Source organism: Scomber japonicus, chromosome 20, assembly GCF_027409825.1.
Source record: "Scomber japonicus isolate fScoJap1 chromosome 20, fScoJap1.pri, whole genome shotgun sequence".
Taxonomy (NCBI): Eukaryota; Metazoa; Chordata; class Actinopteri; order Scombriformes; family Scombridae; genus Scomber; species Scomber japonicus.
Genome location: NC_070597.1, coordinates 26,102,713 through 26,116,844, shown reverse-complemented (window position 1 = coordinate 26,116,844; position 14,132 = coordinate 26,102,713). Strand labels below are relative to the sequence as shown.

At 39.1% G+C, this 14,132-nt stretch overlaps 1 protein-coding gene across 1 annotated transcript in view; it reads left to right on the top strand.

Annotated features, from left to right (window-relative positions):
- mtr (5-methyltetrahydrofolate-homocysteine methyltransferase) overlaps positions 1-14,132 on the top strand; it is a 34,968-nt gene that overhangs the window by 4,364 nt on the left and 16,472 nt on the right. Inside the window, exons 3-20 of the mRNA XM_053341816.1 lie at positions 581-670; positions 1,735-1,804; positions 1,923-2,015; positions 2,475-2,581; positions 2,889-2,948; positions 3,060-3,154; positions 3,247-3,347; positions 3,965-4,026; positions 4,791-4,858; positions 4,959-5,038; positions 6,189-6,301; positions 6,398-6,538; positions 7,520-7,705; positions 7,793-7,972; positions 9,007-9,123; positions 9,837-9,977; positions 10,656-10,745; positions 12,688-12,840. Coding sequence (XP_053197791.1) covers positions 581-670; positions 1,735-1,804; positions 1,923-2,015; positions 2,475-2,581; positions 2,889-2,948; positions 3,060-3,154; positions 3,247-3,347; positions 3,965-4,026; positions 4,791-4,858; positions 4,959-5,038; positions 6,189-6,301; positions 6,398-6,538; positions 7,520-7,705; positions 7,793-7,972; positions 9,007-9,123; positions 9,837-9,977; positions 10,656-10,745; positions 12,688-12,840 — 1,947 coding nt within the window. The remainder of the gene's footprint in view (positions 1-580; positions 671-1,734; positions 1,805-1,922; positions 2,016-2,474; positions 2,582-2,888; positions 2,949-3,059; positions 3,155-3,246; positions 3,348-3,964; positions 4,027-4,790; positions 4,859-4,958; positions 5,039-6,188; positions 6,302-6,397; positions 6,539-7,519; positions 7,706-7,792; positions 7,973-9,006; positions 9,124-9,836; positions 9,978-10,655; positions 10,746-12,687; positions 12,841-14,132) is intronic.

Here is a 14,132-nt window from a genome sequence, read left to right as displayed (position 1 = left end):
TCATGGCCACAAAGTGGTACAGTAGGAAAAGCAAAGAAATCATTTCTTAAATACCTTTTAACAACATTTTCTTGGTGTGAGCTACAAAAGGGTTAAGAAAGTGCTTGATAACCAGATAAATGACATACACCAAACTCTTCACATTAAAAGGACTGTAAAGGAGCATAAACAATAGTTTAAAAACAAACAAAAACAAAAAAAGGGGAAAGAAATAGAATCATTAATATGGAAGAGGATTAGGTCCACTGTGGGAAGTTTAAAGTCAGAATTGTTTCCACAGTGGCCCTAATCCTCTTCCGTGCATTAATGTAATATAAGATGATGAATTAAAAAATTGTTTCAAATGATTGTAAAATGGTAAAAAATAATAAATGGTAAAAGTAGCTAAAAAATAGAATATATAATGAAGTAAAATAGAACATTTTAAAAGTTCAGTAGTGCATCAGTGTGGAGGTGACTTAGAAAAGCTAATGAAAGGCTAAAGAACATGAAGTTATTTTTAGTTTCACCGTTTGTCCAATGCAAATCAAATGAATGACATTTTGAGAAGTCTAACCTTTGCTCTGCTTTGTGTTTAAAGGACTACCTGCTGGCCGGTGCTGACATCATAGAGACCAACACATTCAGCAGCACCTCCATCGCTCAAGCTGACTATGGATTGGAACATATGGTATGATGTGATGATGACACTGCTACACCACTGAGTGTAGTAGAAACAAAGGTCAAGTACACAGACTGGTGTTAACTCATTAACCCAATGAACCACTTCTTCCCCTTATTTACTCCTTTCTATGGACAGCTGTACACTCTGCTGTGACCTCGCTGTTATCTTCACACTTGGCAGAGATGGCTGAAACACAGACTCTCTCCAAACAGTTGTGCTAAACCTTAATGAAGGAACAGAGCAGATCTATGTTTCTGCTGTTTGCACTGCAGTAATACAACAGAGTGACTCTCTTGAGTAAATGCAGATGTTATTCTGAAGTCTGGCTGAACAGAACTGATCACTGTCATTTCTTCAGCTGTCATTGGAAAAAGATTCCTTTAGCAAACACTTGGGGAAGATTTTGATAGCTGACAGCCTATATATAATATGATTAAGAAATCATTATATTGAATTTGACCTTTTAGCATTTACCATTAGTGCATGCTAATTACACTTGAGGTTAAATCATGAAATAATTGCAGTTTTATTTTCTAGTTAAATTTGCACAATCTGTGCCTGAAAAGTCAATCTCACATTTAATTTCATCACATTTATGGTATAAAAGTATGGTGAAATGTATTTTCCAGTTGAGTTTTTATTTAGTCTTTTATTTTGAAAGCAATTTTCAATTTTCAGGAATATAATTTTGAAAAATAAAAATGTAACATTGGATTTCACAATTTAGATTTTTGTTACACATGTAAATTATACACACATACACACATGGAAAGGTTTGTCAGCCACAGTCTTCCATATAATGTGTGTTTATATCCTTGAATTACAACTATTTTAAATTATGACTTTGCATTCAGGCCCATTCATTCATTCATTCATTCATTCATTCATTCATTCATTCATGTTTTCTTTTCTTATACTATTTTTTGTTGCTGTTGCTTGTATGAAAGTGCATAATGAAAAATGACTAATAAAGAAATCTGAAACTTCTGTGTGTGTGTGTGTGTGTGTGTGTGTGTGTGTGTGTGTGTGTGTGTGTGTGTGTGTGTGTGTGTGTGTGTGTGTGTGTGTAGGCTTATCGCCTCAACAAGGTCTCAGCGGAGCTGGCGAGGAGGGCAGCCGATGATGTCACCAAACAAACTGGTTAGTTCATCAGTAGTATTACAGTAGCATGTCAGGTACATGTATAGCCCCTCTTGTGCGTGACTGTGGGGGGGTTTCCTCATGTGTGTAACACTGTTCTCTGTGTGTGTGTTGTTAGGTTGTAAACGCTATGTGGCCGGAGCAGTGGGTCCTACCAATAAAACTCTGTCTGTGTCACCGTCTGTGGAGAAACCTGACTTCAGGAACATCAGTAAGATCACATTCCACATTTTTAAACAGTCTCTGTGCTTCATTAGGAAATGAACAGTGAACAATGTGAGGCAATAGTGATTGACTTAACAGTGAGATGTACACAACAAAATGTCACATTTGAGATAAGTTGTGTACAGAGTTGGCAGTTTGAGGGCATTAAGTGAGGGTTTATCTACTGGGGGATTCAACCTCTGGAGGCCAAGAATATCTCAGGCAAACTTCTATGTGATTGGGCCAGTAGTTGAGGTAAAGACAGTCAGAACAGACACTGGTCAATCAAAAAATGATGGTCCTAGATCTCACTGTGAGACTCAATGAGAAACAATGCATGCTTTTGTGTGTGAATATCAATCAGTATATAGTAGTCAGATGGAATCCAGATGAATGGTACCACCATGCAAACAGTTACAATTTATGTGTGTGTGTGTGTGTGTGTGTGTGTGTGTGTCTTCCACAGCCTTTGATGAGATGGTAGAAGCCTACTCGGAGCAGGTCAGAGGTTTATTAGATGGAGGAGCAGACATCATCATGGTTGAAACCATCTTTGACACTGCCAACGCTAAGGTGGCTCTCATCTGGTGTCAGTTAACCTCACATGATTGATAGTCTTCTAGTAAATACTTGCTCAGATTCCTGGGGACTACATGCACACTGAAAACTTGTTGAAAGTCCATGATGATGATATATTATTTTGTAGTTAATGGGCCACTGTACAGCTGGTTGTTTTCAATTTGAGTTTAATTTTCTAATGATTACACTGCTATATCTACTCATATTATTGTCTTCTTACAAATGATAATATACCATGCATTGTTCTGTATACAGTATATAATATGTAACCTCAGTCACTATCTCATGTTTTTCTCTGCAGGCTGCCTTATTTGCCATTGACCTGCTCTTTGAAAAGAGCTATGAAAGGAGACCCATATTTGTAGGTTTATTATTCATGGGGTGTGAGGTGTATTATTTTCTTGGGCCAAAAAGATGAAGAAATACTGTATTTAAATGATGCTCTTGTTCTCTTCTCCCACTCATCGTATAGATCTCAGGGACCATAGTTGACCGCAGTGGAAGAACTCTGTCCGGTCAGACAGGAGAGGCATTTGTAGTGAGTGTATCACACGCTAAACCACTATGGTAAGTTACTGTACATTCCACTGACGTCACTGTGTTCCACTACTGGTCAGACTTGTACTTGCTTACTGGTTTTGTGCCTCTGTGTGTTGCAGTATTGGTCTAAACTGTGCCTTGGGGGCCCCAGAGATGAGGCCCTTCATTGAGGCTATTGGAAAAAGTACCACAGCTTTCATTATCTGTTATCCCAATGCAGGTACGTTACACTCACTAATAACAGCTACATCTTCAACACTGTACAGACCTGGAACAGCTTACATTATTATTAACAACCCACATTTTACAATCAAATATTCACTTTTCTACAAAGGTTTGAATTTCTATGCTCAAACTGCTCATTAGAATGACTAACAACAGTAGGTGAACTGAAAGTATGGAGGCCTGAAAGTGCCAAAACAGTCATTCTTAACTTTTTAGGTGTTTAATTAAAAATCTAGTAAATCAATAATTGAAAACGATGACAAATGAGAGATTGCTTTGATTTGTACTTAAATGATGCATAAATGATTAATACATTTTTACACTTCGATTTCTGGAGTTGTGTAAGGGGTCAGACCTCAATAGCTGACCAATAAGAAGTGAACATTTTATTTTAACTGTCTCACTACACACATGTCACAAAAAACTCAAACTAGTCTTTATATGGTCTTTGGAATGGAGAAGTGTGCCTTACATTTGATTGATTCGACCCTCCTGCTCTTTCTAAGCAGATGTAGCACACACACACACCTTTGGCCTAGTTTAGGTTGCATCATACAAAGCCAGCCAGGATAATGTGATGATGTCATGATCTCTGTGTTCTCTTTCTGTCAGGTCTTCCCAACACATTTGGAGAGTATGACGAAACTCCAGCAGTAACAGCCTCCAATTTAAAGGTTCTCTTGAAATAATGTTATCAACTATAATGATGACTATGTCGGGATATGTCATGCCCTCTCTCTTCGTCTCATGTTTCACATCACTCTTTACTGTCAAAACTACCCAATAAATACAAAATGTGTAGTCAAACTAAAGTGAACTAAATACATTATACGTTACAATATCACACACCATATGAGTGAAGTATGTAGGTATAGGCACAAATATAAGGCAAGTGTAAAGTTGTAATTTACATAATATAAATTAAAGATAATACTATGATATAGCATTAGATATAATAATATAAAAACACAATAATAACATTAGTGGTAACACAGCACATGGTGCATGTATATTGTTGTTAAGTGTTTTGTTACAATGTCAAATACTGCTCAACAGGAAGTTGTGTGTTGGGACTATTTTTTTGGCTAACCACATCCTGACTCACAGCCATACACACAGAGTGATATCCAGCTTCTCATATTTTACCTAAACAAGCAAAAAATGTTGAAGTATTTAAATTATTTACATGAATCAGTCACTTTGAATCATTTTAAACTAATGTTGGACATCATACAGTTTTTCCCCTCAGTCTGAATGTGTGTTTTTTTCTTTTTTTGTTGCCTCATAGAACAGTTGTGTCTTTGTTTTGCCAGACCTCCTGAGAAGAGGAGAGAATACTGCTTAAATTCAGTTAGAATTAATTTAGCCAAGTAACCTGAGCTGAGCCTGGCCCCCTCACTGCTGCAGCTAAGTTTCTGCTTCCTCCTTCTGTCTGCAGGAGTTTGCTACGGACGGACTAGTGAATATCGTGGGAGGCTGTTGTGGGACTACTCCAGAACACATCAGGTCTCTGTCATGTGTCTCACAAGTGAAAAAGAATGGTTTTATTTCATTTTTTACAATATATTAAAAAACTAAATCCTTCTCACCCTCCCTCCTCATACAGAGCCATATGTGAAGCAGTCAAACACTGCCAGCCAAGAGTTCCTGCTGCTGATATTTATCAAGACTACTTACTGCTCTCAGGTATTAAAACCACCTGTTACCACCTGTCACCACCTGTCAAGTGTGATGTAAAGCTTGGGGATAAAAATAGTCTCAAACACCATATGAAGCTCATTGCAGTCATTTACATTTTCAACCCTGGTTCTTCTAGTTGATGGTGCATGTAAATTGATGATTGTTAATGTCAATCAGATAATTTGAGATGCATAAAATTCTGATTTATATTAAGGGCCTGACCAATTGGATTTTTGGGGCCGAAACTAATATTGTGGAGTAAAGAAATTCTGATATGGATATATTGGCCGATAATATCATATATACAGAATATGTAGATAGACACATATTTTTGTGCAGTGATCCTTCAAATGTGGTTTTCAAGCACTTGTGACAAAGATATGTAATGGAAATATGATATTTTACAGTTTAACCATAATGTTTTTTATAATTAAATTACATCAGTGCACTGAAACAGTAAACTTAATTGGGATTTTAGTTATAATTATAATTGAATTATAATTAGCTATGAATAAAAACTGAAAAAACGTTGCTATATATTGGGCAACATATTCACTGATATGATATATCTGTTATAGGTCAATATTAGCTGATAATATTGGCTGACTGATATATCAGTTGGCTCTATTTTTATCAGAAAGAGGCTTTTATTTTAATGTCTCCTGTTTAATAAGGAGGTATTTATTATGTTGTAATTAGAAGCTTTCATGTTTTCTATCAATGTAAAGTCAACACTTGACCTGTTGTTTTGATACATGCATCAAAATCACTGATACTCAACATAGCAGACTGTCCTCCTTTTAACAGATAGTAAAGGAAGCAGAGTCCATCCAGACTGACAGCTCCTGTTCTGATGATAGGCCAAATAGTGGTAATAATTGAATTGAATGCAGTCATGTCATACACTCCACTCTGCTGCTCTCATTTTATATTTAACTCTAATGCAGTTTTCATTTGACTCATTATTTCCAGTTGCTTTCTAATAGGCTGTATTTTTTTTGTATTTTGTTAGTTTTTAATGACTAGCAATTAAAGCAGCCCAATATTGAAGCTGACAACCCAACTCCCTGCTAAGAGAGAGCTTCCCCCTGCTAGTAATCCCTGTTTATCTTAAATGCAGGACACTAACATGGTGAAATATCTCCTTGATTTCCAGGTTTAGAGCCATTCAGGATCGGCCCTTACACCAACTTTGTAAACATTGGCGAGCGCTGCAACGTGGCCGGCTCACGCAAGTTCGCCAAGCTGATCATGGCAGGAAACTACGAGGTGAGACACACGGTATTCCTTACGGTCAAATTATGAGAGTAGGTGAAAGGCAAGGCACCTATTTATATGGTATGCTCTTCCCTCTGTGTTGTTCAGGAGGCTCTAAGCATCGCTAAGACCCAGGTGGAGATGGGAGCGCAGGTCCTGGATATAAACATGGATGAGGGCATGCTGGAGGGGCCGGCAGCCATGACCCGATTTTGTAACTTCATTGCATCTGAGCCAGATATCTCAAGGGTATGAAGTTTAATGACAGGGGAAATCAACACATACAATAAACTGTTCTATCCAGTTTACGATATATTGTAATATTTTTGACCAAAATTAGGTTATTCAGGTTCATTAGATCGCTGAAATGAGACTATAGCATGTGGGTAACTTTGCACATTCAAACTTAAACTTAAACTTAACAAAACATATTCAACTGTATCTCTGGCCATGTACATTGTAGTCAAAAACACAGGTGTTACTAGTAACATAAACAATGTCTATGTTCTATACAAGTGTCCCAGTAAATCATGACAGTGTGGAAATGTGTGGGTCCAATATCAGGACCCTGACACTGAAGCAGCGAAATGAATTCCAGCCATCATTCATGTGTTCACACTTGTCGTATTTCATAAACGTCTGCTGTAAAAAAGGCTTGTTGTCGAAGGGAAAACAGAGGTAACGATAAAACCACTCATGTATCAGTACTTGTTATGATGTGAGGACAGTTCCACACTTATGTGATGACAACTAAGTCAATTCTAATCACTATAGAAGGCCATGAGATATGACTGAATGTAGAGCTAGGGTGATATATAAATGTCAGAATTCACTTTACATGGTCTTTAAAGCTCTCAAATGTATTGGTCACCTGTAGTCAAAAACTTCTGATAAAGCTAGAAAGTGTTTTTTGATAGGATAGGTAGGCTTAAGCAATGCAAACACTGAGTGACTAGTCTTTATTGTAGATTTGGTACCACCACAGTCATTGGTTATACTTAGCTGCCAAATCTGATTTGTGTCTGATAAGAAGCTGGTGTGTACGCCCAGCCAGTGAATACAAACTGATTTCAGAGTGTCAGATTTAAAACTTGTCTGCACTTTGACCCCAGATACAACATTAACCATTACTTCCAACTGGTGTTACCTTCTCCTTCATAGTTTCTCCTGAAAGTGTCTCATTAAGCATATGAACCTGTTACTAATTCACAAAGCTTGTCTCCTTTCCAGGTTCCTCTGTGTATCGACTCGTCTAACTTCTCAGTGATTGAAGCTGGGTTAAAATGCTGTCAGGGGAAGTGTATAGTGAACAGTATCAGTCTGAAGGAAGGGGAGGAGGAGTTCCTGCTCAGAGCTGCCACTGTGAAACGCTACGGAGCTGCCGTGGTGGTCATGGCGTTCGATGAGGAAGGACAGGTGAGAAGGCAAACACTCACGCGCGCAGTCAGTCGCACACTCTAAAACACGCACATATCCTCCTGACACATGTGCCACCCTCTCCAGGCCACAGACACAGAGCGTAAAGTGGAGATCTGCACTCGAGCCTACAAGCTGCTGGTCAGCAAGGTAGGGTTCGATCCCAACGACATCATCTTCGACCCCAACATCCTCACCATCGGCACGGGCATGGAGGAACATAACCAATATGCTGTTAACTTCATCAGGGCCACCAAGCTGATCAAGGTAATGTCTGTTTTTACACTAAAAAATGTGTTTTTTCTTCTTCCTACACTTGGATGGTGTTCTCTTCTCTGTACAGAATGAGTTTGTTTCCACATTCCTCTGCAGAAGGAGCAAAGTTTCTGTCACTGTGTAACAATCATAGTCCACTGAGAATAAACTTTACAGTAAAGGAGGAGACATCTTGGCTCATACATGATGCTGCACAGTGAAACATCAAAGTGAAGTAACAAGAAGAAACACAATTATTGAGTGTTGTTTTTTTCTTTTCACACCATTAGGCTTCTCTTACTTCCAGACTACTCCCTTAGCAGTCTCATTTCTCCTACCTGAAACCAACCTCTTCATATATGGAGGTTGTTTGGAGCTCTACATAGCCTGTTTGGGGCATTACCTGACAGGCAGGATTCAGGGCAAAGAAATTCCTGGCTTTGCTTGCTTCAGTATATGCACAAATGACTGGATGCCAATTATAACAGGAACTCTCATGAGCTCATTACTGCATATTAACCTATATTAACTGAGCAAAATAAAATGTAATGCTCTAAAAATCATAATTATCTCTTTTTTTTTTAAACATTATTTTCCTTTTTTCCAACAACATAACAAGTTTATAATACAGTCCATAATACAATCCATTTTTATAATTCCCCCCATTCACCCACCTCACCATCCCAGAGAATCAGAAATAAAAATAGTGTATATGTAGTGTAATATAAAATTATATAATAAGAAACTAGGAAAAAACAACAGAACAAGTGGTAGATTATTAAAAGTAATATACATACATTAAACATTTAATCTATGGTAAGATAGATCAAGTATTAGTCACGGCTGTCCATAACCATCCATATTATGATTTGAGTAATGGGAAAGCATCATTTTCATTCTTATCAGAAACATTTTAGTATGACATATTGTTTTTGTGTGAATGATTTTGAATCATTCCATAATACATGGTGTGTGTGTGTGTGTGTGTGTGGGTGTGTGGGTGTGTGTGTGTGTGTGTGTGTGTGTGTGTGTGTGTGTGTGTGTAGGAGACATTACCAAGAGCCAGGGTGAGTGGAGGTCTGTCCAACCTGTCCTTCTCCTTCAGAGGAATGGAGGCTATAAGAGAAGCCATGCACGGAGCTTTCCTCTATCACGCTATCAAGGTAAACACACTGTTCCATCCACAGGCTTCACTCTCATCACTGCTAATATTATACAGAACAGTCACACAGGCTGGAAACAAAGCATCAGTTTATCCAGATGATCTGAATCACTTTATATGGAGGTCAGATGTTGCTAATAATCCCTATTGATTTTAAAGGAATGATGACAAGAGCTTTGAAATGAATGCAATAGTCATAATAAATCATACTGATTTTTTTATGAATGCAAGGCGTTAAGGCTGATTTATACTTCTGCGTCGGAACGACGGCGTACCTACGCAGAGCTCTCTGCGTCGTCCTACGCCGTAGCCTGACGTGCACCTCCAAACTACACGTCACGGCCGGCAAGGCGGACTGCAAGGACTATGATTGGTCCGGTCAAAGCGTCAGTTCCTCCGGCAGTTGCTTTATTTATTAATAATGAACAAAAGGTGTTTTCTGTTATTAGAGCACATAGCGCAATGCTACATGCTACTGTGACCAGAAGATAAACGGATACAGATAGAGACTCCTCTGAAACCACACACACACACATACACATACACATACAGACACACCCCCAAGCAACACGTTCCCTCAACGCAGAACTTCGAAAGGACAACGACGGCGTCACTCCGACGGCATAGCAACGGTGTCACTCTGACGCAGAAGTATAAATCAGCCTTTAGAAGTAGGCAGCCTGTGTGTGGATGCTAACAGTGTCACTCTCTCAGGATGGGATGGATATGGGCATAGTGAACGCTGGGAACCTGCCGGTGTACGATGACATCGATAAAGACCTGCTGTTACTGTGTGAAAACCTGATCTGGAACAGAGACACTGAAGCTACTGATAAACTACTGACCTACGCACAGGTATACACACACACACACACACACACACACACACATAAAATGCAGTATAGCAAGCTGTAGTTGCTATAGTTTGGTTAAAGTCAGTGTAAAGTAAGAATAAATATGTGTTCTGAGTTTGACATACCACAGAAAAGTGTGTTGTTAACCACCCTGCCAAATTTGAATGATTAAATAAATCACCAAATATATGAAATTAGGCTTCAAAGTTGTGTAAAAATCAGCCTCTTTCTCTGCTCCCAAACGCTGTGGGAGTGCCCGCCAAGTCTGCTGAAACCCCGCCCCCTACCAAGTGTCACCTGTCAATCAAAGTCACCACTTCTACCAGAAACATGGACGCTACGTCTGAGAGCTTTCTGATGCTAGCTCGGCGGCTAATTCGGCGGCTAACTCAGCTAACTGGCTAACTGTAGTAGTAGTGTGTGCTGAATGTATTTATACCTCTACAGCAGCAGGGGCGGGTTTATGCTAATCATAATTTTTCAGACCCACCCACTAAATCCTGAACACAGAAATGTTGAAACACAGTTTGTGAAGCCTAGCTCCACAATTCAAATCTAAATGATTGAAATGCTTTTTACACATTTTTCATAAATACATTTATGACATATTTAATGTGTTTAGAAGAAAATGTCTGAATTCACTTTACACGGTCTTTAACATTGTTTCCACTGTTAACAGAACAACATGAAAGGAGGGAAGAAGGTGGTTCAGACAGACGAATGGAGGGAAGGAAACGTGGAGGAGAGGCTGGAGTATGCTCTCGTCAAGGTGAGACATCTGATGAATAGATCAGATGAGATGCAGTAATCATATAAACAGTGTTTTGCATGTGGCCTACTTACTGTGGATGTAGTCTCACGTGTTTCTATTTTATCCAGAAATGCATGTCACACATTAATTTGAAGAAAATATGAAAAATATTACACATTGATACACATTAACAGTCTCTGAAATGTCTGACTTTCTTCAGCCCTGAACTGAATCCTTCTGATATTTGACTAGTGTACTCAGAAGCAGGAGGCAGAATTAGTTTAAGGCCGATCAGCTCACGTTAATGAGTAAACAAACACAGTGGTGAAGCTCTGCTCTCTTTGTCTGGAACACATAAACCTGCAGAGACATGTTAAAGCATTAAAGCTTCATGGAGCATTCTACACCTTTGTCTAACTTGAGAATAATGACTGCAGAATGATGTGTTTGCTCTTTATTACTCAGCAAAATCATACTTTTATTGCTCAAGTGAAAAAACATGTTATTTTTATATTTATATTTATAATTTATATTAATATTATATATTTTTTTTTAACCCTTTATTGGGTGAATGACTACATTTGGTAAATCCCATAAACATCCAAATTAGCCTCACCAGGCCTCTCTGTGAGATTTAAGAACCATGTGGATTTTTTATATATAGACTTTTTGGTAAATGTTTTACCCTAGACTGGTGAGGAACCATATATGGTAACTTCACTGACCTTAATTTGGAACATAAAAATTTTAAATTTCGTCATGTACTACTCCCCAATACCTCTCTGGGTTGAATTTTATAGAATTTATAGTATTTCAATGAGTGCCCTATAAATGGTCAAGATCAGTTAAGGTGTAATATACGGGATTTTCCAAAAAAATGCAATGTATATACTCAGAATATACTACAAAAGTAATTTCCCTCAAATCATCATTTATGACCTACTAGAAGTGTGTGATGGTGACAGAGACTCTGCTCTCTGCGTGTTATTTCTTATTTTCTTGTTATTTTGCTGTGTTTGGGATGTTTCTGGACGTTAACCTATGGTCAGTGAATGTGTAGCCTCCAGCCAATAACAGCGTGCAGGTGTGAGGTCAGGAATCATAGTGTAGCAACCAGATTGCATCTCTGTCTCTGTCTCTCTCCTCTTCTCTCTGTGTCTTGGATGCATAAAGAGTAGCAGGTCTGTTTATATGTGTTGACTGAGGTCTGGGCTGAGCTGAGCCACACACACACACACACACACACACACACACACACACACACACACACACACACACACACACAGAGCAGACAGGATGAAGCTCTGCATTCTTACTAAATTTGGCACTGCTGCACCTTCCCGCAGGGTTGTGTGGAGGTGTGGGTGTGTTTATTTGTGCTTTAGAACGTTACCGCCTTCAAACAATAAAATAATATTTTATTTATCTGATTCACAGCTTTGTTCTCGCCAGCACTGCTCACTCTCCTCATTCACTCTTTAGTTCACTTGACCATCGCAAACCTTTTAAAAGAACACATTAACTTTACATATTTGATACAGAGTGTAGCTGTGTGCTTACTGAGTCCCAGAAACTCTTCATCAGTCACATTAAGTCTCACCAAGCTCACTGTCCTCAGACTGTGTGTCAGTCCCAGAGTCAAACAAAGCATCATCCTCTGTTCCATCCAGTGGAAAAACAACAAATGTGTGCTCATACAGTGTGTATCAGCCACAGCTCAATAAAAGCTGCTTCAACATGTCAGTCACTCGGGTCAGTTTGGTGTGTAAATACTGAAACATCACAGTAACTAGTGTGTGAAATACTTGTGATCAACACACTGAATCAACACCACCAGTGAACCTGCCTGCTTTTATTTTTCATTTCTCTGTACAACATACAGCAGTAACGGCTCATCAATACTCTATTTTCATTCACTCCTCTTGTTTCCCTTTGTAACGCTCCATCTTTTTATCATCAGGGAATAGAGAAGTATGTGGTGGAGGACGTGGAGGAGTGTCGGACCCAGGTGGACCGCTACACCCGACCCCTTCACATCATCGAGGGCCCCCTGATGAACGGCATGAAGGTGGTGGGAGATCTCTTTGGTGCTGGGAAGATGTTCTTACCACAGGTAGGATGAAACTCTGAGGCGCTCAGCTCTCACTGCTCTGATGTGTTTATCTGTGTCATCACAGCCCAGTGACACATGGACTGTATCCTGATCTGATCTGGTTAGAGGTTGATTTGTTATCTCTCAGGTATTAGCCTGGAGGGGATCATGCATTTGGGTGTATGTGTGTGTATACTACTGGACCCATCAGCCCAATACTTTTGTGCATATTTATGAGTGTATGTTTTAGGAGCTCACATGGTTGCAGTGATTCACAGCTGTCTCCTCACTCCAGCTGGTAAGGGCTGCAAGTGATCAACAACTGCAGCAAAAGTCATTTCTGGCAGTCAGAAAGGCCAAAACAAGGCCTAACTACACTGATCTAGGTCACATTTTTGCCTTTCTCATGCCTCAAAAACTGACATCCATAGGGAAGTTTGGTCTCATCTTGAAATGGAACATCTGCAGATTAATTCCATACCTGATATGTTATGATACACTATAGTAGTAATAGGTGTTTTTGTTGGCTTCACTGCTATCTACTCTGTAAGGAAGCTGGGAGGGACAATCAAGTTAGATTCAACTGTTTTTTGTGTGGGAGGGGGAGACGGAGGTAGGCAGGGGTTTTAATTTGAAAAGTTTAGTAACCCTCCTGTTATCTTACTGTTAACTGTGCAACTGTTGTCCTTCTGGTTCAAAATGACCTGGTGAAGTTTGACTGTTTATAAAACATAAGGTATAAATGATCAACCAGTACTGTGTTAGAACTTTTTTTCCAATCTTCATTCCAACTTATTACCACAGGTTTTACACATGTTGAATTATGGTCAATAGGCCTTATTTAAATGAAGCTATACCCCCCGCATCAAAATTGACCCCAGGACAACAGGACTCTATTGTATTTAATGTACTCTTCTACTTTTTTCTTTTCTTTTCTTTCCTTCATCTGGTCAGTTACTGCATGATGGCCAGAGTGTTACTACATACCAAGAGTTATAAAACCCCTTTAAGATTTCTGTCTCTGTCTGTTAAAGTGATGCTTTTTGTCCCTCAGACAGAGGGGTCCTCTATGTAAATGTTGGTTACAGCTTTATTCAGACATGGCAGCACAGATGAAGCACAGTGATATAGTCAGCTGGTCCACAGAGAGACAGCTGTCACTCCTGCAGAATAGAGCTGAGCTGAAAAGTTGAATGATATGATGAAAGAGGAAGTGTGTTTTGTTCCCTCACAGGCTGCATCACTGATGGATCCTAAAATTGATTTTGCTTTAATGGATTTCCATCATGAGTGTGAGGTGTGCTCACATCCTC